At 44.1% G+C, this 22,619-nt stretch overlaps 1 protein-coding gene across 1 annotated transcript in view; it reads left to right on the top strand.

Moving 5' to 3' along the window:
• The window catches only part of ENOX2 (ecto-NOX disulfide-thiol exchanger 2), a 52,216-nt gene that overhangs the window by 25,109 nt on the left and 4,488 nt on the right, over positions 1 to 22,619 (top strand). Inside the window, exons 5-14 of the mRNA XM_074915105.1 lie at positions 2,846 to 3,052; positions 4,744 to 4,977; positions 5,609 to 5,821; positions 7,445 to 7,551; positions 12,041 to 12,155; positions 14,113 to 14,294; positions 15,948 to 16,055; positions 16,916 to 16,972; positions 18,187 to 18,295; positions 19,791 to 19,876. Coding sequence (XP_074771206.1) covers positions 2,846 to 3,052; positions 4,744 to 4,977; positions 5,609 to 5,821; positions 7,445 to 7,551; positions 12,041 to 12,155; positions 14,113 to 14,294; positions 15,948 to 16,055; positions 16,916 to 16,972; positions 18,187 to 18,295; positions 19,791 to 19,876 — 1,418 coding nt within the window. The remainder of the gene's footprint in view (positions 1 to 2,845; positions 3,053 to 4,743; positions 4,978 to 5,608; positions 5,822 to 7,444; positions 7,552 to 12,040; positions 12,156 to 14,112; positions 14,295 to 15,947; positions 16,056 to 16,915; positions 16,973 to 18,186; positions 18,296 to 19,790; positions 19,877 to 22,619) is intronic.

The following is a 22,619-nucleotide window of genomic DNA, read 5'->3' as shown; positions in this document are numbered from 1 at the left end:
TAGCCTGGAGTTTGCCAGTATTTTACCAGATATCGCTGTGAGACCTGATGCTGCTTTGGGGTGAGTGGGCTTGCACTCTTTGTTAGGAAGTGCCTTCAGAGCACGCCTTTATGTAAAAATGAAATGCAGTTCTGTCTTACCATGTATTCTGGTGGCATATCTTTCTGTGGCCCCGGATGCGTTCCCCCGCGCTCAGCAGTTTTTCTTCTGCTGAGTCAGATACTGCATGAGGGAGGATTTCATAACGGAGTAGACCACTTTCTTCCTGCTTCTTTGAGCTTCCTTAATTAACATTTCTCTTGTTTAGCTTGCTTTTCTACTTGTAGACTTTAAGATGCTTTCCTCTGCTGTACGTATCATGAAAAACATGAACTGTGCAAGCTGCTCTCAGACTGGGTAATACGCAGCTTGCCTTAAGTTAGATGTTGGGTCCACATCACATCTGGGCAGCGCTGCCAGGGCTGACCAGTTGGGCTTCCCTGGGTTTTTGCACTTTACAGATTTAGGAGGGACCTTCGGTATCATTTATACATGGGGCAAGGTTTGGTACGTTCCATGCTGTCCAGTTGGGAGGCTAGCAGGACAGGGCTGTGCTTGCAAAGGGCACGTTAGACAAACGTGTGCCTTAACCCCTTAACTATTAATTGCAGCATCAATCAACTCTGCCTCCCTATTGGGAAGAACATATGAACTCCATGGGGATAGTTTATTTTTCTGTGATCTCCAGACTAGCTGGGGCCTTGCTCGCTCCTTCATACATGAGCGTCTGCAGTACAGCAAGTAATTGTTTGACGTAGAAAACCAAAGGGCATGTGACCCAACATGTTATCCTTAGAGCAGAATGTTGTGCTGTGGCACTGTAACGCTGTGTTACTACTCTGAGCAGGCCAGTGGCAGTGGGAGGCTGTTGAAGGTTGAGCAAGGACATAATTCTTGGCAAAACCAAGGTTTAGTAATGTACAGGCATACAGGAGCCCATACATGCTGTCAGCAAAGCTCATGTCTGCAAAGTTGATGTCCTCAAGCTGCAGAGACTGATTTCTTAGCCAACTTAGTGGGAACAGAGGCTGTAGCACTAGTACAGTGTTACCAGTGTGACGTGGGCTCATCTTGCTTTATTTATGATTCCCCTAGACTGACTGATTTGAGAAAAGGGAGGTGCTGGTACAGGGGAAGAGGCCAAGTCTCTCAGTTTTCTATATGAAGAAAAGAGAGATACTCAACACCCACTAATACATCTGCCTCATGGTGTTTGTCATGAGACTGGATTTCTCACCACAAAATACTTGGGGGTGGACTTGGGAAATGAGTTAACAGCTTTTAATGGCTTGTTTTTCCATGGTGAATGGAGCAGGGCACCCCTGACTTGGTTCACACTTAACTGGGATCAGCAGGAGCCGCACAGTCACAGTCCCCTCTTCTGCTCTCTGCCCTGGGTACCAGCATATGGCAGAGCTTGGCTGCAGCAGGTTAATACAAGCAACTTGGCAGTAAGTACTCGCCTGGTCTTGGTGTTTCTGAGACTGCTGTGCACTACTCTGCTGGCAAATTTTGCTTGGTTTGTTATTTTCAAAGAAGAATAAGTCGGATCCCATGAGCTGTGATTGCTGCCAGATGAGGGTGAGAAGCGTTGCACCCTGTAAAGCATTAAGGATAAATTCTCAAGTATAAAATTGACAGTTACAAACTGGGGAAGGTAGGAGTGTAAGTGCAGCCTTAGGCATGCTTCTCCCCACAGCGCCTGCCCAGCCCAGCTGCTGTGTTGGAGCCCTGCAGAATTCTGTGGGTCTCTGTCAGCACAGCACAGTCTTTTAACTACCAATGGAAAAACAAGGAGTTTTTCAGAAGCAGTGCTCTTCACTGGCAATAAGACACTTTGATTCCACAGAGAAGTTGTGGGAGATGTCTGTGTGTGTCTATGTACAATTCGTAAGAAGGTGCCAGCAGATGGCACCCGACCCTGATGGACTTCCAGCACTGGGAGTGCGTGGTGCTCCTGTGCCCAGCATTTTAAACTTTTGCAATGCCCAGTCTGATGATTTATCTCTTGGTTCACCATCCTCAAAATAAGACCTGTTTTGCTGTCCTGGAAGCAGTTTTGGGTTGGGTTGGTTTTGTTTTTGCTGGGGGGTTGTGAGGGTTTTTTTGGGTTGTTTTTTTCTAAAAAAATACTCCTTGACAAACCAGTTCAAGAATTTTGAGCACTGTGTTAGAAGGAAGATGCACTGTTAGTCCCTTCCTGGCCTCCGAATGTGTAATAAAATAGCACATCTCTTCATGCTGGCAAACAAGTAACTGTCACAGAAACACTCAGATGCTGCTTTCGAGGTACCGGTTCCTCCCAGATTTCTTGTAGCCACACTTGCTATAGTTTTTCAGCCTAAGGTCTGTGTACACAGTGTTGACTGAACTCCCACTGGGATTTCATCTCTTCCTTCTGTAATATCTTTTTAGTCTAAATTTGGTTTATGATCTTACCTTAACATTAATCCTTTGGACCCTTTACAGACTGCTGTATAGCTTTTTGCTCTCTAGGATTCCCCTGCGTATGTTTTATATGTATTCTTTATATTAGGACAGTCCTTTAAGCTGTGCTTGTATAGCACCTCCTATGATAAAGTTTTGAGGTTCTGGTGCAGCTCGTGTTCTACAGCAGGAGTTCAGTGAGCCTTTGCTTGCACTAGGGAAAGTGTTTGGAGGGCTTCAGGCTCCTGAGATCTTTTGTTTGGAAACAGGCTGGTAAATGTGCTTGGTCTTGTACAGCACCTCAGCAGTGCTATAGATCTATGTGTGCTGACAAACCGAAAACTAAGCTGTTCTGCTTTCTCTCTCCTGCTCTCTTCAGATCTACCCCCTCCAGCAACAAGAGAGAGGCCCCCAGGGTGTAAGACAGTGTTTGTTGGAGGACTGCCGGAAAATGGGACTGAGCAGATCATTATGGAAGTGTTTGAACAGTGTGGGGAAGTCATAGCTATTCGAAAGAGTAAGAAGAATTTCTGTCATATCCGCTTTGCTGAGGAGTTCATGGTGGACAAGGCACTTTATCTTTCTGGTAGGTGTATGCCTGTCTCAGGTGGCAACTTAAAATTCTAGGACAGCAGTGTAATGGCTTCTTTATAGTTACAATGATGGCTTTGTTGCAGTTGGAAGATTTGTCTAATGTTGTGTTAGTTTGTCTCTTTTTCTGCTGCTATTGCATTCCTGCTTACAAATGTGAAAACAGCTCCTGACAGGAAAGATAGGAATGCTTTGTTACCTTGGGTACTGCAAACCTCTACAAAACATTTGGATGAGGTACGATCAGAGTCCATACCCAGCTTACCTCTTAGATAAATGTCCAGCTGATTCTGTAGATAATGCTTCAGAGTCCTGTAAAAATTTGCAGTTGCTCTCAAATTGCTGGTTAATTGGATGGTGTTCTTGACTTTCATTGATATTTTTTTCTCTGTTAGTCATCAGAGGTGAAACACCTGGGCTCCTTTTGCCTAGAGAGCCCCAGTTCTGCATCCGCAGGGTTTTGAGAGGTTGTTTCATGGAGGACAGAGACAGGTGTTCACAGCTCTGTGTGGCTGGCAGATTGTGCATTTCCAGCCAAGCCCGCATTTGCTGTGCTGGTTGTATCTGCCCTGGGCAGCCTGGGCTCTCCACCTGACTCTTCACCATTCTAGAAAAGTACAGTAATACTTTCTATTTCCATGCTAAAAATCCCTTCCAAATTCATTCTTTCGGTATATTGACAAACCAGGCTACTGCCTCCAAAGCCTGTACTCTTTCCAGAGAGGTGAGATTGTCAGGATAAGTGAGGGAAACCCTCTTTGCTGTTTAAAATAATGGAAACTTTTCTGTAGTCTGTTTTGACTGATTATAAGCATTGTGTCTCATTCCAGAGACTGTTGATTTGAATTGCAGTGTCCCATTAGTAAGAACTGTGTCTCTTTGTGGTTACCCCTTCTACATAACCAATACAGCCTCTTTAGCTGCAGGCATTCTCTGCTTGTAGTTCCTCCTGCTGAAAGCCACGGTCATGTGCACAGTGGTTGGTGTCCTCCATGTACAAGTGTTGTTTCTGGGCTTGTTCTTTGTACAAAGTCTCTCTGTAGTTCAGACTTTCTTCTGCACATCCCACTCGTGCTTTTCTTAATCACAGAGGACAGCCTTCTAGCATGTTTGAGGTGGAACTCCAGAAAACGAATCCTGCAAACCATGCTGGTGAGAAAAGCTCCCACACAGTGGATGTGCACATTCACTGACCGTATTCCCACTCCCACCGGATGATGGGGGCTGTTCCAAAGATTGCCACCATCCATGTGCTGCCTCTTTGCCGTGTCTCACCTCTCATTTCCCTGCTTCCCATCCCCAACTTCTGGAGTTTGTGAAAGTGTGGAAAAATCCAAGGCAGTTCTACCTTCCCCATGTGAACAGCTGGGCTTAGTCCCACAGCCTGAGAGGTTACATGCGATTAAACAGTTGCTATTTAACACCCAGTACCTCCTAGTGTTTTGAGGAGGAACAGTCTTACGTAAGATCTTGCCTAGCATGTATAAAACGGAGGCAGATGGCAGCAAACCTCCTAACAATGTTTCTTTTTCCAGCATCGCTCTCCGTGCACTAAACTTTACTTCAGTAAACTCTTCTGTTCCGGGGCTTTCTGGCTCTGTAGAAATGAGAGATGGGCACTGGTGGGTGGTTGGAGCCCAGGGTAAGTCACCTGTCCTGTCTGAACATTGTTGTCATCGCTGCCAGGCTATCGCATCAGGCTGGGCTCCAGCACTGATAAGAAGGATACTGGACGCCTGCACGTGGATTTTGCTCAGGCTCGGGATGATCTGTACGAGTGGGAGTGTAAGCAGCGGATGCTGGCGAGAGAGGAGCGCCATCGCAGGAGGCTGGAAGAGGAGCGCTTCCGCCCACCCTCCCCTCCTCCTGTTGTCCATTATTCTGACCACGAGTGCAGTGTTGTCGCTGAGAAACTGAAAGGTAAGTGGTTCTGCAGGCCACAGCCACGCTTATGTGCAGATGCTGGGCAGAGATTTGTATTCTCTGGTTGTCTTGCTGAACTGAAATGATGACGCCATCTAGACCTTGCAGAGCCCATTCAGACTGAGCCCTCGGCCTGCACACAGCAGCTCTCCTAGCCATCTCTTTTTCAGAATTGTTTGTCTCTTGTGTAAAAACAAACCTATACTTGAGTACAACAGTTTCTTCCAAACCACTTTTTTTCATGTTAAAAAGACTAGTTTAAGTCCTAAGACCTTCTTTGAAGCCTAAGACCCTCGTGTGGCCTGACTATTTTGGAGCTGGAGGATATTTTCTTTCATGAAGACTACATCTGAATAATCATATGAACTTTTCCAGTAGGTTTCTAGCAGTTAGTGGTCCTTTTGCTGCACCTCAACAGATGGTTTGCTCCATCAGCTTGGTGTTAGACTTGTCTTCCTTTGTATAGCCTTGTATTCAGATAACGCCATGCTTTCAAGAATTGTGATTAGCCACCTGAAGTAAATTGATCTTCTAAAGAGAGCAGTTCCGCAGTGCCAGGAAAAGGATCTGAAAGCTGCGCAGGTGACCCTGTGTTTCTATGGTGTAAAGGTGTCCTTTCTTGCCACAGATGACACAAAGTTCCTAGAAGCCATCCAGACCTTGCTGACCTGGATAGAACGTGGAGAAGTGAACAGGAGGACTGCCAACAACTTCTACTCCATGATCCAGTCGGCCAACAGCCACATTCGCAGACTAGTGAATGAGAAAGCCGCTCATGAGAAAGAGATGGAAGAAGCTAAAGAGAAATTCAAACTTGCTCTCTCAGGGATTCTGGTTCAGTGTGAGTAATGTTTCCACACTGAATATTGGTTGTCTGTTGTTGTAGGGAAGCTGCTTAATTTTTAGTGTCTGGAGAGGCAATACTTAAAGGGCTTCAGGAAAAGAAATAGCAATGGCTTCTGTGCAGCTACAGTTAATTTATAAGCATGTGTCTTTAACTTGGCAAAAGTTTCTTGTGGTACTTTTTATTGGAGTAAGAGTTCACATCTGGGGGGAGGAGAGAATGAATTCTCAATTTTTTCCCTCTTTTAATTATAGTCTATTAGTAGTTCTGTCATCTTTTCAACTCCACTTCTCTGTACAGACAAGGTAAGTTCCTGGTAATCTGGTGCCTCAGCGAAGTGTACAGGATTTATTCACCAAAGGTAGGATGCAGCTGAGTGTTCCCAGCACCCTGTTCTCAGACACAACTGAAAACCTGTTGCAGAACAGCATTTCAACTTGAGTCTTCCAAATCCCAGTACTTTATTAAACTGTGAAGTCAAGGAAGAGGCATGGGCTATATTAGTTCCAAGATGTGATTTATAACAGTTCCTCAAACCATGCATTGCCTGTTACACATTCTTTCTTTAGTAAGTCTGAATTTATTTTTTTTTAAGAGTGTCTTTCAGAGTACCTTCTCCACAATTGTACTAAGTCTCCTTGAGACCCTTGGCTAGGTTTTGAACATTCTTAACTTTCTCTTTTATATTCAATAATTTTGGCTGTTACTTGTTTGATACTTGATTTTTTTGTAATTTTTTTTTTTATAAATTCTGTTCATGGTAAAAAATTTGGGCACATGGTCCAGAGGGAAATACAGTAAGCACTGCAGAGTAAGTAGTAATAGACAATAGTATGCAACTCCACTATATAAAAACACCACTGATATCTCATCTGCTCTTAGGTTAATCTAAGTAGCAGAGAGCTGATTTTACTTTGTAAGAATTATGTCTACTACAAAATTACAAGTGAAAAAAAAAAAAAAAAGAAGAATTAAAGACAGTTTTTTAAAAATCAGGTAGATATGCTTTCTGCTGTTGGGTGAATTCTCATCCAAGGAGAGGCACTTTGTATTTTCAAAATCCTCTGCAAATTTTCTAGAAAAATAGAAGGAATAAATCTCTGGAACAAAACAAGTTGATGGCTGATGCCAGAATCCTTTTTCTGTGGTATGCACAGGCGGGATGCAGTAGTGCTCAGGCTGTGGCACTCTTCTTCGAGTCTGCACCTGCTGGGTAGATGAACATCTAAAGTGCCGGCTTTCACAGTTGGACTTAATCATCCCATTTTACAGAGTGAGTGCTACCCGGCTGTACTTGTTATGCTTATAGGCAGCGTTGCACAGCGTATTTGAATATTTTTCAGTGCAATGCGTGCCTCCCTTTTTTTCAGTTCAGAGCAGATGCCGTTTTCCCAGTTGATCGTTACTCTGTAAGCATTTGACACTGGCCTGGTGAAGTCCACACTTTTCTTTCCAGGCACAGAGTCCCTTTCCTGAGCATAGCTTCAGCACAGTACAGTGTTATAAGAAAAGGTTAGCCAAACCACCTGCCTGATTCCACTTTTTTACTCCTTTACTCCTCTTGTTCGCCCTCTCTGGATGATATTCTGGCCTGATATGACTGCTGATTTGATACTACAGTCGAGCAGATAGTGGCCGTGTACCATTCTGCCTCCAAACAAAAGGCTTGGGACCATTTCACGAAAGCTCAGCGTAAGAACATCAGCGTGTGGTGCAAACAAGCAGAGGTTGGTAATTTTTTATTGTGTTAGATCCTCTAGCACAGTCTCTTTCTTGTCAGGATATTGATGTTAAGTTTGCACAATGCTCGCATGGATAACAAGGTCTTAATTCAGTGTAAGATGGGAATTACTCAGTCATCTCTTGTGTTACAGGTAATAAATTTTCTCTTGGTATTTGTGTTACTAGTAGCAACACACTGAGATTTATATGCTGATTGAAGTTGTGCACAATAATAATAATTATTGATCTGTTTTCTGATGGTTTTAATGTTAAAGCAAGAGGGATTTCTAGCTAAATGTTAAAAAAAAAAAGAAAAGAAAAAAACCCCCAAAAAACCAACAAATCCTAAGCATCATCAGAGATCTGTTTTATCACATTTTTATTGTCAGACTTGAGAGGTGGAAATAATTACAGCTGGACAGTCTGGAAAACTTGGAGGATGTTCTTGTATTTGTGTATTTATCACGTGCAGTGACATTGCTAGTGAGATACAGGATTTAAAGGTGGTAACAAGGATGGGATTGATGGAAGAAGGCATGTCACTCAAACTGCTCTTCCTGCAAGAGGAAGAATAGTTCTCAGTCCCTTATCTGATCTTATCAAATCTTACTGGAGTCAAGCACGATGTCAGAAAAAGTAAAGCTAAGGTAAAGAAAGGCTGTCTCTTGGAAAAGTGATTGTTTTGGGAGATGGTTGTCCTGGAGTCTGTGATGAAATACATATTTTCACCATTTCCTCATGCAGTGCTTGGCACCATGTCTCTGATCCATGTGGATCCTCCTGGTCTTGTCCTGGTGTTAGAACAGTTTTGTTTAAACCACCTCTGAAAATATTAGTCTGGGTTGTTAGTCTTATAAAATACCATCTTTTTTTAACTGAGCCTGTAATAATGAGTGTCTAAAAAGAAACCTGTTACTCTGAGGGATGTCAGTTTCTGTGAAAGGCATGGGATTGTCTCAGCCAGGGCATAGAAATGAAAGAAGCAGATCACTATATACTTTCATGTAGGAGGGAGATCTTACAGGGTTGCTTTTGGTGAAACAATAATTAATCCAGCACTCTTGGCTGTTAGTGCAAAATGTTTGTGATGTACATTATCCTTATTTTCTAGTGTATGTTGATGTTAATCTTTAGTGAAGTGATGATGCATTGATATTCCAATGTATGTGTAACGTTAACCAACGAAAAAAGTGTGTCAAGTAGCTGATTAAGCCTCTCTCCATAGATCTCACCTGCAAAGGCATAAATGACAGATTTGAGACAAGAACATGATTTATAAACAGGAAAAATTTCTTTTCTGGGAAGAGGTTGTACATGTATCATTCCTATTTCCATTGAGAAAGAGGTCACATGTAAGAACTATATGGGCTTTGCTTTCTTAACCTTCATGATACAGTAATAAAGAATATTGAACTTTGTCTGCAACGCAGAAACATGTTTTCTGCTTGGTTCTGTTGGTTCATTTCATACGGCTTCTTACAAGATTTGTCTTCCAGACTGCTTATGCATAGAACCACAGAATTGCAGAAGTGTTTGGGTTGGGAGAGACCTTCAAAGACCATCTAGTCCAACCCTCCTGCCATGGGCAGGGACATCTTTCACCAGGTGGGATTGCTCCAAGCCCCGTCCAACCTGGCCTTGAGCACTGCCAGGGAGGGGGCAGCCACAGCTTCTCTGGGCAACCTGTGCCAGTGTCTCACCACACTCACTGTAAATCATTTCTTCCTTATCTCCAATCTGAACCTGCCTTCTTTTAGTTTAAAACCATTGCCCCTTGTCCTGTCATTACAGGCCTTGATAAAAAGTCTCTGTCTTTCTTGTTGAGTCGTCTTTATATATTGAAAGGCCATCATGGGGAGTACAAATTTAAGTGACTCTCTGCATGTTTTATATTGAAATGCTGCACTAAGGTCTGCCTGAAGCCTTCTCTTCTCCAGGATGAACGACCCCAATTCTCTCAGCCTTTCCTACTAGCAGAGGCGTTCCAGCTCTCTGACCATTTCTGTGGCTTCCTTGGGGCCTGCTCTAACAGGTCCCTGTCTTCCTTGTGCTGGGGACCCCAGAGCTGGAGTGTATTTCTCAAGTACCGAGTTCCTTGTTACAAACTTGGAAAACAAGTATATCCCAGCAAAGCCAGAAGTCATCTTTCACCTTGAAGGTTGTTTCACATCAAAAGTAAATGTGGGCAATCTGTAATCACCACTAGGTTGGGTATATGCAGGTCACCTTCCCATATAGCTGCGACCTGAGAAAAATCTGTAGAGCTGGATACCCAGCCAGTGGCCTTCTGGTAAAAAGCAGATGATCGATCCTCCACAACATTGGAAAACTCTAAATGACTGTTTTCCCGGGAAGTTTCCAGCTGTGATCTCCTCATGCGACCGCACTTCTGCGACTTGCTTTGCAAATCCCACTGAGTCAAACCTTTCGTAGTAGCTAAAGGAGGAGCTGATGTTTTGTATTATACCTGATAAGCCAGGTGGAGAGTCTGATTCAGGTGATGCCTTTACTTTGAGCCCTAGTGCTCCTGTTCTTTCCTGCTTACTGAGGTTGCTTACTATGACTGGGGTGGGAGCACTCTCTCCATTTGGAGCTGTCTTTTGTTCCAAGGTAAGTTCTTCTGGTGGGAAGAGGCTGTGAGACCACTGGTGAGACCTCTTCCAGGAGTACTTGCTGCTGGGCTCAGCCTGCTGGTCTCTCCCAGCTTAGCAGGTCTTCTCTTAAAGGAAGATGGACCCACAAGATGCATCTTCTTGGTAAAGCTTTTGGCAGAATTTAAACCTGTGTGTCACTGCATCGGAAGAAAGCCTGGTGGGCAGCTTAGGGAATGGGTATGTGTTGGGGAGTCAGTAGGCCAGGGTTTTATTTTTATCAATGGTAACTGAAGGTGGTTTTCCCAGGCAGTGCTGGCAAGTCCTGTACCTGCTGGCAGCTCATTGAGAAGCCTCAGAACTTGAGACCTGGTGAATCACCATGCTATGGTAGCTACCAGCCAGCATATTTCCTTGCTTAGGAAGGGCCTAACTCAAGTATTTGGCTTCTCTGATGCTTTTTTCCTCTCCTGTCCAGGGCTCCCCGTTGGGCGCAGTGAACCATGGTATAGCCTGCTCTGCAGCCCAGCCCAGCCTGGCCCAGCTCTGTGTTGTGCTCTGTGCAGCCTTCTCCAGCTTCAAGGCCACTTTAGGCTTTCAGCTGTTGAGCAGAGTCAGTTAAAGACAATGAGAAGATTTTTCTCTGATCTCCAACCCATTTTATGGGTGGTCTCTAGGTCAGGCAGCAGTTGCTTTGGAGGTGTAGCCAGCACTGCACATCGCACTCAGATCTGCCTTGTTCTTGGCCTTTCCCTGTTGCTGTTCCCAGGGTGTCCATTCATCCAAGCTGGAAGTGTGGTCATTTTCCCTGTTGGCTACTCTTAGTGGACATGTGCTTGGTGCTGGCAAGCAGAGTTTTTGAAAGCTTCAGGCCATTAGAGTAAAATTTACAAAAAGCTGGACATAATTGGTCTATAGCTGTGTATATATATATGTTGCTAGCATATAATACACTTCTAGGTGTAATGTAAAATGTTGCTTACGCTGTTACAGATATCAGATGCCAGGTAAAGGGTCTCTCAGCCTTGAGGGGGTAACCTAGAGAGGCATCCCTGCTCAGTGGAGATCGTCACCGTGCATCTGCTGCTATACAGGAGAGCTCAGTGGGCTCAGGGGGGCTACAGATATTTGTAGTGTCAAGTGATGGACTTGTAGTCAGACGTCCTGTGGTGTATGTCCAAGTGTGCTGCTGTAGTGGTTTTAGTTTGGTCCCAGCTGAGGCTGGTGCTGTTGGTTCCTGAGAAGAAAGGGCCTAGCACAATTTCTCCTGGTTGGCAAAGCCGGGCTGACTTCAGTCAGGCATATTTGTGGTGATGGCTGGACCAAAGTACCACTTGCTCAGAGTGGGTGCATCCGTCACCGGCACTGAGCAGGAGAGTGTGGGGTGGGAGCCCAGTAGGGTGGAGGCAGGGCAGAATGGTGTCAGGGAAGGGTGGGAGTGACACAACCCATGGGGCTGTGGGGCAGTGGCCAGCACCAGTAGCACTTCGTGGCGGCAGGGAGTTACTGATCTGGGTGTGTGCTGCGAGGCCGTGACCCAGTGGAGGATACAAGGTTGGGCAGCACTGAATGTGGGGGAGGCGAGTGGATGTCAAGTGGGGCAGATACGGGGAGGGGGTTCACTGAGAAACTAAACTGTCAGCAAGGCAAGGTGCCTGCCCTGGAGCAAAGAGTAGAAGGGGCATGGAAGAGTCAGTGTAATGCCCGTAGCACTGACAGTTTGACTCATGCTGGATATTGTCCTTTGTCTAAGTCTGTGCCAATTTTTTTTAATCATTTCCCCTTTCTTGTATCATGGAGTTACATTTTGCAGACTTAGATTTCAACTTCTTTTTATCCAACCAGTCTGTTGTTCCTTGTAGTCTGTATTTAAAAAAAAACCCTTCTACTTTCTGAACCTTAGGAAATTCGTAACATTCATAATGATGAACTAATGGGTATTCGAAGAGAGGAGGAAATGGAAATGTCTGATGAAGAAATAGAAGATCCATCAGAGATGAAAGAAACAGAAGAATCAGGTAAAATAACTTTCTACAGCTCATAAACAAAATACTTGTCTTTTCAGTGGTTTCCTTCAGGAGCCCCTTTCTGACTGTTTTATACCCTGAAATTGTCACAGACAGAGCAAAATCAACTGCAGTTATCTGGAGTTGTCTCTAGGGCATCAGTGGGCAGCCCTAGTTGTGACTGGTAGTGCACTGCTGAGGACTGGGCTGTCCTTCTGGGGTGACGGAGGCTGTGTGCCGCAGTTGGTGAAGTGTTCCAGCACTGCTTCCAACTGTTGTTGCTCACATGCTGCCAGGGGGTTGAGTTAGAAAGGTCTCTGGTCAAAGACGCTGCCAGTTTATTCTCTTTGGATGATAACCTGGGATGAGCCTGCCATAGCAACCTTTCTATTCTAGCTGAATTAACAGTTTAATGACTCCAAAGCATTTTCCAGATTCCTTCTGGCCACCAACCCCTGGCCCCGTCAAAGCAAGATTTTTCTGTGGTTTGTTTTACCAGACTCTAAATGCTTTGATGTGCTCATCACGCTTTGCTTAAATCATCTGAAGAGAAGTAGCCAGGTCCCTACATTTGTTCTATGCAATGTAGTTTGTCCTTAAACTGTCTTCTGCCTCATGAAGCCTTCTGAGTTGCCTTTCCTGAAATAAGCAGAAGGACGTCTGCTTATTCAGACACCTCCACTGTCTCAAAAGGTGCCTTGCCGTGATACCTGCGCTGTCTCAGAAATTCTGCAACTTTTTCCTGCTGTTACTGAGCATTTCACTGGCAAATAGGCACAAATCTTGTTGACGACATGAGTGTTTCGTTCAGGTACGTTTCCCACTGCCATGGGCTATGCTAGGGAGTCTATTTATAGGTTGTATCTGGAGGGCTTTTCTTGCCCAACAGTGGTCCGTCCCATCTCCCCTTCACTGTTCCTAAGCTGGCCAGGGCAGTGCACAGTGTGTTTGCATGGGTGTCTCGTTCAACTGTAGTAGAAGCTTAGAGAATCTTCTTGCCTGACCCTGCTCTGTGTGGCCAGAGGGTGAATGGGAGCAAAGAGCAGACCTGACAACCAAATGACCAGGCAAAATCTCAGTTCTTTGCATTCATAAGGAGCAGGGGCTCACCCTGGAAACTGCCTTTTCTTTTTTGTTCAGATCCATTTTATGGAGTTAATTTATTTCCACCTTAGTTTTCTGATATGAGGAAAGCAGTTTTTGATCTACTGAATATTGCCTGCTATCCTTCCTTTTGAAATGTGTAACTGCACACAGTGGGGGCCAACCATATATTCACCAGCTGGAAGAATGAGTCAGGGCAATTAGATAAAACCCACCCAAACCCCACCCTCTTCTCATGCCGTATGTCTTGTTGGTCTGCTGTGTACAGCGTGTGAGTCCCAGCCAAGCGTACCTCCCTGTGCTCTGGCCGTGGCCCAAGTACCAGAGGTTAATAGCAAGGCTGTGGGATGCCCTCCACATCATGGGTATGTTTTGAAACTTGCTGGAGCTGTCTTTGCAGCCATAATGTTATACGATCCTATTCCTGAATTCATCAAGCCCTGTGTGGCTGCCAGGCTGATGCAGGTGTTTCATCCCATGACTTGATGGAGACATTCTTCTGGCTGAAGCTGCCAGTGGAGCCTGTCCTGGAGCCTGTCCCAGAGTCTTTCAGCTTTGCTGGTTAGGAAACCTGCTTCCTTGCCTGCATGGTCATTTCAGCCCAACATGTTCTTTTACTTCCCTTTTTTCTTTTGTCTCCTTCCAACTTAAATACTGCATTCACTACTGAGAGGTTCTTTTTGTCCCGAGGAACTTGTTTTCTAAAAAGATGTCATAAACAGTGGTTGGGAGAGATTCATTTTGGTGCTCTGGATTTGTAACTGGGCGCTGGGAGCTACAGAGCCACTGTGCTCTGGGGAAGAGCACCCAGGGACTTAGTGCCCCAGTTCTTTGACTTTTGATCCCTGCTTGCCCTGTTTTCCAGCACTGGTATCACAGGTGGAAGCCCTGAAAGAAGAAAATGACAGTCTGCGCTGGCAGCTGGATGCCTACCGGAATGAGGTGGAGCTGCTAAAGCAGGAGCAAGGCAAAGTGAGCAGGGATGAAGACACAACCAAGGAGCAGCAGATGAAGCTTCTCCAGCAGGCTCTGCAGGGCATGCAGAAGGTGGGCCCAGACTTTTCTGTAGCTATGGTCTTGCTACAAAGGCAAAGGGGGTGTGATGTGGAGCAGAAACAAACAAAGGCATTTTGTTTCTCAGCAGAATCGGAACTGGCAAATGGGAGCAACTTTCTGAACAGCGCTGTCAGTTCCTATGTCAGATTCATCCAGAGAACAACCACAGCCTTCACAGCCCTTGGGATGTTAAGCCTAACTGATAACCAAGCTTATAGAGCATATAATAGTTCTGGTAAGCACTGTTAAAATAAGAACATGCAGCAAGGCTGTGAAGGCTCGTGTTTGTGATGTTGGAGGTGGCAGGAAAAGCCTTCTGTAGTCGCCATCAACCTTCACTGTGGGACGAAATGGCAGCAATTGCAGGACATAACAGATTTCCCTTTTCTCATGTGTCAGGCAAGTCAGGTTTCTCTTTACACCACTACCAGGATGAATGGTGCTGGGAGAATACTCTGGAGGAGCTGCCATGATGAAAAAAATATGCTGTTCATTTGTAACAATTGGATAATGAATTTTATTTTTACTTTTTTTTTTTCCTTCTAGTTGAGGGAGAAGAGTTGAACAGCTGATTAGGGGTGTTTTACACATTGAAGAAAGCATTCACTGAAATATATATATATCTATATATCTATCTTGGTTTGACTTAGGAAAGCTGCTAGGCTAGTGCCTTTGCCATACTACTGTTTAAACTTTTTCTCTTCCTGGTGACTTGGTCTTGCCTGTTTCTGGGAGGCCTAGTGCTGTTAGCAGTTTGAGTACTGTTTTCTTCTGGCTCTAATGGGAGATCAGTCATCATTTTCCTCTGTTGCCAGTGTCAGTTTTTCAGTTAGGTTTTTGTACTCATCTGCTTTCCCTATGGACACATTCAAGAGTACAGATTTGCTCTGAAAGCAGAGTGTTACATCCCCAAGTGCAGCTTGGTTCTTCTTGATAGACACCAGGTTGGGCTTGAGAATTTCATTCTGCTCACCTCTGACATGTGGGTTATAATTCATTACCCAGCCTTTCTCCTGAGCTTTGCTAGTCAAGGGAGTGCACAGCTTGCTGTGCTGTTGGTTACAAACACCCTGCATGGCTGGGCTGATGCCCAGGGTGGGGAGCAGTCATCACATTTTTCTGCCATGTGGAATTGTGCAAATAGTGCAGATCTCCTTATCTAGTAGCTATTTCGGAGTATTTTCTTAAATTACAAGATACCTCTGTATTAACATGGAGCTAGAGATCTATGAAGACTTTAAGGTGACTTCCCTGGGTCACTTGTTTCTGTGCTGCTCTTTCCTGTGTGCTGTGTGTTTGTATGGCCGTAGTGTGGACTAGACTAGAGGAGAGGAAGAGGCAGTTTTAACATGGGTCAGGCCCGCAGTCTGGTGCACAACACATGCTTTATTTTGGGGACAGTGAAGGTTTGTTGATGATGGAATTACTGCCCCATTACAAAGTCATGCTTTTTTTGAATGCTAATTGGCAAAGGTGTTTCTAAGGTACAATGTAGAAAAGATTTCTTGTTGTATAATTAACCTTTTAGTTGTTCTGAATATGATCTGTCTGGTCTTCAAGGAAAAACCCTTATTCATTTTATATTCTTTAAATTGTAGGAAGTGAAAGGCAGGTTAAGAACTGAATTTATATTTTCTCTTCCAGCATCTTTTGAAAGTACAAGATGAATACAAAAAGAGAGAAGCTGAGCTAGAAAAAGTGAGAGAAGACAAACTAAAAATAGAAACATTATTAGAAAACCTGAAGGAGCAGGTATGTGCCATCCCACTGCTTCCTTATTTTATATATATATAGTCCTTATTTTTTATATAATATATACACACAGTCTACATATATATATGCAGTCCTTGGATTTCATGGTCCATCATGAGCACAGTGAAGGACCTCTGTCCTTCTGTGCTCTTGTGGAAGATACCTTGTGCTGGCTTAAGAGCAGTTGTCTTTGAAGAACTAGAAAAAATTACCTGCCCGATTGGAGGGTGTATATCAGTAATGAACTTGCTGATTGTTTCATGTACCAGTAGGCAATCTACATAAGCAACTGTATAAATAAAAGATTAATTTTCATTTTATAGTATACAGTGATACTGAAATGTGGTTTTCTGCAACCTGACTTTTGAGAGAGAGAAAAAAGGGTCTCGTTTATCAAACATTGATTTTTAGATTTAGATTTTAGGGACTGAATTGAAAGTTTTTGTCAGTGTTATAGTAATCTTATGCTTGATGGATTTATCCTAAGCATAAATACATACTGCTTCTTCTCAGGTGTGATCCGCTCTGTCTGTCTTTTGATTATGGATCCGTGCATGAATCTAAATATGCTTGGTCCTCTCTTCTGTAGTACCATCAATTATAGAGGATAGACAAGAAACATTATGCAGCACTTCTCACTGATGACCATACAGCCAAGTGCTAGATCTTGTCTCAGATTTTCATTCTTTAGCCCCACCTTTTTATGCCATGAGCTGCGTGGATAATAAATGTCTTTCTAATAACTAAAAATGGCTTTCTGTCTCAGTAATCTACAGTGCAGGAGCTTCAGTGCCTAATATCAAAGAACAGAAATAACAGACTATCATCAGTAATCTTTCCTTTTCTTTACCTACATATAGCAAAGCATGGCTGACGAAGAGGACAAGGAGAGAGATGCAGTTGATTGTCAAGGGAATGTAAGTCTAAGGGTTCCTTTTCTGCTACTTTAGTCAGAATATCTTACTGAGGGAAGTAGTGACACCTCATTGTAAAGTGAGCAATTTTTCAGTGTTTGCATTGTTGTGAAGTGTATAAGCATGGTACATACAGACTGTCTTGATGTACAAATTAAAATCATCAAAATATCCATTGCTAGCAGCTTCTGTCTGGAAGAACAGTAGGTATTTGCAATGCTGTGGTGTAGAAATGCATTTGGGTGTGCAAGGTAATTTGTTGCCTTGTTATTTCAACTCACCTTCAAAAATATCTGTTGGATCTCCAAGAGCAAGCAAGCAGTGCATTTCCAGTATAATGCTACTGGTTGAACTGCAGTCCCTGTGTCAGCCTGAAGCTAGCTCCCTTTCCACAGTGCAGACTTTTACTTTCTCCTATAGAAGCAAACTATAGCCTGCTTAGGCCAGGACTGCACAGTTTCAGTCCTGTGTAGTTGAGAATTGCACTGGTGTAAGAAGCTAAGCAAACCCAAGGGACCATTTAATTCTATCTTTGTTATTGGCCCAAGTCCATTTCACTAGTGATTGGACGCTATTTAGAGTTATAGCTGTCTGCAGCTCTCAAACCACTGGAATTCCGCATAAAATGTAGGAATAAAAGAAAGTCCTGCTTTTAGAGCACTCACCAAGTCTTAGCATCACTGGCAGTCTTATGTTTATTTTGGGGATAATAAATTATGCAAAATTATGTTTTAATTCCATACCACAAACTCAAGTCAAGGACAGTCTGATCCTGACTGCTTTGCAGCCACTGGGCACTTGGTTAATCATATTGCCTCAGTTTAGGCATCTGAAAAATAAACATCTGCATCTGAATTAGTCACTGCAAGGCTTTCTAGTCTGTTTTTTCTTTTATTATTTAAAATAAGGCTCTTCTAGAGCAGACGTCATACCAGTGAACAGGGTTGATAAAGTGTGTGTTGTGGCATTTTGCTTAACTTTATGGGCTTTTAATCTAACTTGATAATTCAGACACAGCAGCACGAACATAGCTGTGCTTTGTTGGAAGCACTTTGCAAAATAAACAGTAGATATAGCAGTACGATGAATGTAATGACTCACAGAAACAGGAAAACAAAAATACAGACTCTGTCAAGTCTGACCAAGCTGCTGCTTGATGTGTAGGAGAGCCTGCTGCACTGCTGGTGTGTGGAACAGGCCCTGTGGTTTTTTTGCAGGAGAGCAGTACATCCAGAGTTTGTGCATGCAGCCAGGAGAAGGAATGTCCGGTGGAGAAGACACTGAGCAATAGTCCTGTGAAATCTGAACGAGAAGTTCTGTTAGTTGGTAAGTTCTTCTGATGGGCTTGGTGACGATGCTGGAGATGTGAACTGAGTGGGACTTACTTCAAGGTAACCACAGAGCTCCCTCTGGCCACTTCTTGTTCCTTTGGTTATGGCAGTGGAGGTGGGAATCCTCAAACCAAGGGAAGCCTTGAGCTTTGGTGGGATCAGGGTTTCACTTTGTGTATTGCTCATATGGAAATCTTGTGCACCTTTCAGTCAAAACCACACACATGTGAAGTGGGCTTGTGTGTAGTGACAGTCCAGGTCATGTCCTGGAGTGCAAGTTGCTCTTCTGGGAGGCATCACTGAAGGTGGTTAGTTAGAGGAGGGTCTGTCTTCATTCTAATCAACCTTACAGGATCCTAAGCAGTGTCACAGGCTCCAAGACTTTAATCAGCTTGAGCGTTGCGGCACCTTACAGTGTAGATGACATTTGTAGACCCACACAACAGCAAGGCACACCATTAGGACAGGCATGGTGTGCCACGGATCCCAAGCAGATAAGCTCTTCTCGCTTTAGAAGCTGTAGTCCAAGGGAAAGGAAGAATGGGGAAGGGTGGCAGGGAAAGAGTGCTGGGCTCAATGGAATGGCAAGTGCTGCTAGCATTTTCGAGTGATGCTCACAAAGGGATTGGTAACCTCTGATTTGCAGGGCAGGTATATCTGATGCCCTTTTTGTTTCCTTTCCCCTTGCCTATTCCTTATCATATTGAGAAATAACCTAATATGGCATGCTACAGCTTTTCAGCCCAAAGCACTGGCTAGTTGGAGATTTTCTGGGGTATTGAAAAGAGGAACAGAAGTCCTTGTGTTGTTGGAACAAGGCATTTTTAATTCATTGTCACTCAGCCAAGTTCTCCTTAGCCATCCCTCTACATCTGATTTGAGAATAACAATAAATCATTTATTGTTATCCAGATGGATCTGTTTGTGCCAGATCACGGGCTGGTTTCTTCACTGAAGGGAAGGGTCTTTGGAGAAAACTAAAGGTACAGCCTTTTTCTGCAGGTGATGGTCAGAAATGCGAGTCAGTCTTTTTGCTGTACAGTCCTGGCTATGAGCTGGAAAGGAGTCTCTTCATGACAGGGTGCAAACAGGTTGCTCTGTTTAACTGAGTGCTACAAAACTGGGGGACACCTGCCACTGCTGCTCTCCCCATTTACCTTCTGTCTTTCCCTGCTCCTTTGAAAGTATGGCTGAAGGAGAGCTCTGCTTTCCCTCTCCTTGGGCCTTGCATCCCCACATGTATGATAATCTCAGTGTAGTTCGTCACTGGGCACGTTACCAGTACTCAGCAAGGAATGTGGTGAGGTCTGTTTTAAGCTGCACTGGTTAGCTATTGTTTCTGTTGCAGTCTACGAGCCAAACCTCACTGTATTTAAAATCAAACCCGCCCAATTAGATCCCTCTGTGCTGTGCCAGTAGTAACAGAGAGCTGGTGTTCTCAACTGACTCTTTTCTCATGAAAATGACATTTGTGGTGTTCCTTTCCCCAGGAATAATTTCAACATTTCTTCACGTACACCCCTTTGGAGCAAGCATAGAGTACATCTGTTCCTACCTGCAGCGTCTGGACAGCAAAGTAGGTGTACCAACACTTCCAGTTCCCTGAGCCAGGCTGGGTGGTGTGTTTGTGCCCTGAGTGTGTTCGGTCTGTGCTGCTGGTAAAGAGCTTCACTCCCTCCCTAGGAACAGTTGGGTGTGTGGACAGTAAGAACTGGTATCTATCAACTGGAATAATTTGCTGAAAGAGAACAAGGGATGAACTTTCTTAGAATCATAGAATGGTTTGGACGGGGAGGGACCTTTAAAGACCATCTAGTCCACCTCTCGGCTGTGGGCAGGAGGGACCTCTTTCACTAGATCAGGTTGCTCAAAGCAACCCAGCTTCTGGCTTGGCCCTTACACAGCTTAATGTTAACATAAATACAGAGCTGAAGATGATGTTCTTACTGCAGATGTTCGTGCGTAATACGTCTTGTGATTCAAGAAAACCATTTGACGGTAGATGTATTTTGCAGCAGTGAATTCCATCTTTAAAATCTCCATCTAAAATGTATTTCTGTTTCTTCTGTTTAAGTTTGTGGCTTTTGTTTCCTTTATCCTTATGATCTCTAAGGAAAAGAGCAAACAACCAGCCTCTTGCATACAGTTTATTATCTTATAACATCTGTCATGTCACTGTTTGTATATATTCTCTCTAAACTGAACAGTCATATTGTTTGTGTGTCTGAGCAAAATTTTTCCATATTTTTTGTATCCCTTCACTGAGCCTTTTCTGTCCCTGTTTTGATACTGTCAGTGAAGTAATTTTTAGGAGGGTTCTGTGCAAGGGTCTTATATTACAAAAGCATAAGCACTGACTCACAGTTCCTGCTTAGTTCTGTGCTAAGTGGAGGGATCGAGTCCTGGGTGCAGGGATCAAGGGCAATAACAAGAGCAGCGCTCATGCATTTTCCTTTATACAATAAGAAGCTGCTGTTTCCTGCAGTATTTCTGTGAATCTCTGGCTTTAGACTCTTTTTTGGAATAAACAAGGAGGGACTGTGCAAAGGCCTTTGAATGTTCAAAGAAATTTCATCTCGCTCCTCTACCATTCTCTGGCTGTCTTCCTTAAAATGCCTCATGAACAGGAGACTTACTAACATGGGGATCATCTCTTGTGACTGGAACTTTTTCAGCTGTTTTTGTTTATAACTTAGTGTTTAATTTTCCTCACTCTTAAGAAAGCATGGCTTGCTGGCCTGTGTTTTCCAGGCTCACTCCAGCCCTTTAAAGACATAATTTAACTTCTCATTCTAGTTCTTGAATTTGTCTATGAGGCAAACAGCTGTCTTTATTTTTCTTTGAAGCTCCTACAGAAATGCCATCATATAATTCATCTGGCTTCTGGCACTTCCTCTCTGGAATCTACAGTGTAGAAAAGGGCTGCTGGAAGTTTCTACAATAAGCTTAGAAAAGCCCTGTGAAAAGCACGTCCTTTAACCTCTGCAATGGCATCAGTTTGGGTTTTTTTTATTGTTTGGTGACTCTCAGCTAAACACATCAGCCTGCTGATTTGCACAGGTCTCTTGTGCCTGGTCTCTTGAAAGGAGGCCTTCCCATTTGTTCTTCAGGTTACATCTTGATTATTGCAGGAGCTAGATATTATGCAGGGGCTGGGGGTGTTGCTTTTAACATCTAGCAGATTTGGGGGCTTGAGGTGGGGTGGGAGTCAGGGAGAGCACTTTAGAGTAGAACCTGGTTTCTTGAAGCTGCCGGCAGGAAAGGAAGAGGAATATCTTTCCCTGTTCCCTGCCCATCAGTCTCACTGAGGTGGCCAGCAGGTCAGCAGACAGTGCAGAAATTAAGATTGAGGGTGGCGTGAAGCCATGAAACAGTCCTTACAGAAACTGTCTGCAACACTGTGAGCATTGCAGGTGCTGGGCAGTGTAGATGATGCTCCTCCTGGAGTGTCTATTCTCTGTTTCATGTCTGAGGCTGGACCGCTGCCTTACCCAACCCATTGCCAGCCTGAGCTTGTCCTGTTTCAAAACTCAAACTGTTGTTTCCACCTGATTGCGGAACAGCATGATGACGAAACTGCATCCACCAAATGCAAATCCATCTTGCAAAGCCGGTGCTTTTGATCTTTATCATACATTGAGCACGTTCTGAAAACTGTGGATCTGCAATTACTGCCAAAGGGCTTTCAGAGGAATGCACTTACGCACTAATGAGGCTTGAAAGTGAACGTGCTTTCTGTGTGTGATGTCTTCCCAGTGGTAAATTGTACCCTGCACTCCTGGAAGTAAAAACCTTTTCTCCCTAGCTGAGTGCTAGCCAAAGACTAGTTCATGATGGCATACGCAGAATCTAAGTGAATCAAAAGAGCAATGTCATGCCTCCCTGAGAAGGTCAGAGTCAAACATGAGCTTGGAAGGATGATAGGGGAGGTGACTTGAGATTATCTCCTGGGAAATCCAGACATGCCTTGTACTGGTGACCATGAAGTGGGATCAGGCATGACATTACAGAACAGTCAAACTGAAACCACGGCAGCAGGGGTGAAGATGAAACAGCAGCAGGAGGAAGTGTCACTGAGGTGCACAGTGGATACGTACCTGGATTAAAGCACAGCCCCTGGAAACTCGCAGTGCTGCAACTACAGAGCTACAAACTCTGTGTTAAAATAGAGACAGTGATGTGGTCGATCAACAGAACATGTACAAAGGATCTCGCATTGCATTGCACTGTTGGAAAATATCCGTGTTTTTGTTCAAAAACACATGCTAATACTCTACCTAACCACAGGTAGGATGAGGGCAGTGTTAGCTCTGCATGTG

Source organism: Athene noctua, chromosome 11, assembly GCF_965140245.1.
Source record: "Athene noctua chromosome 11, bAthNoc1.hap1.1, whole genome shotgun sequence".
Lineage (NCBI taxonomy): Eukaryota > Metazoa > Chordata > Aves > Strigiformes > Strigidae > Athene > Athene noctua.
This window is presented reverse-complemented; position numbering and strand designations above follow the sequence as displayed.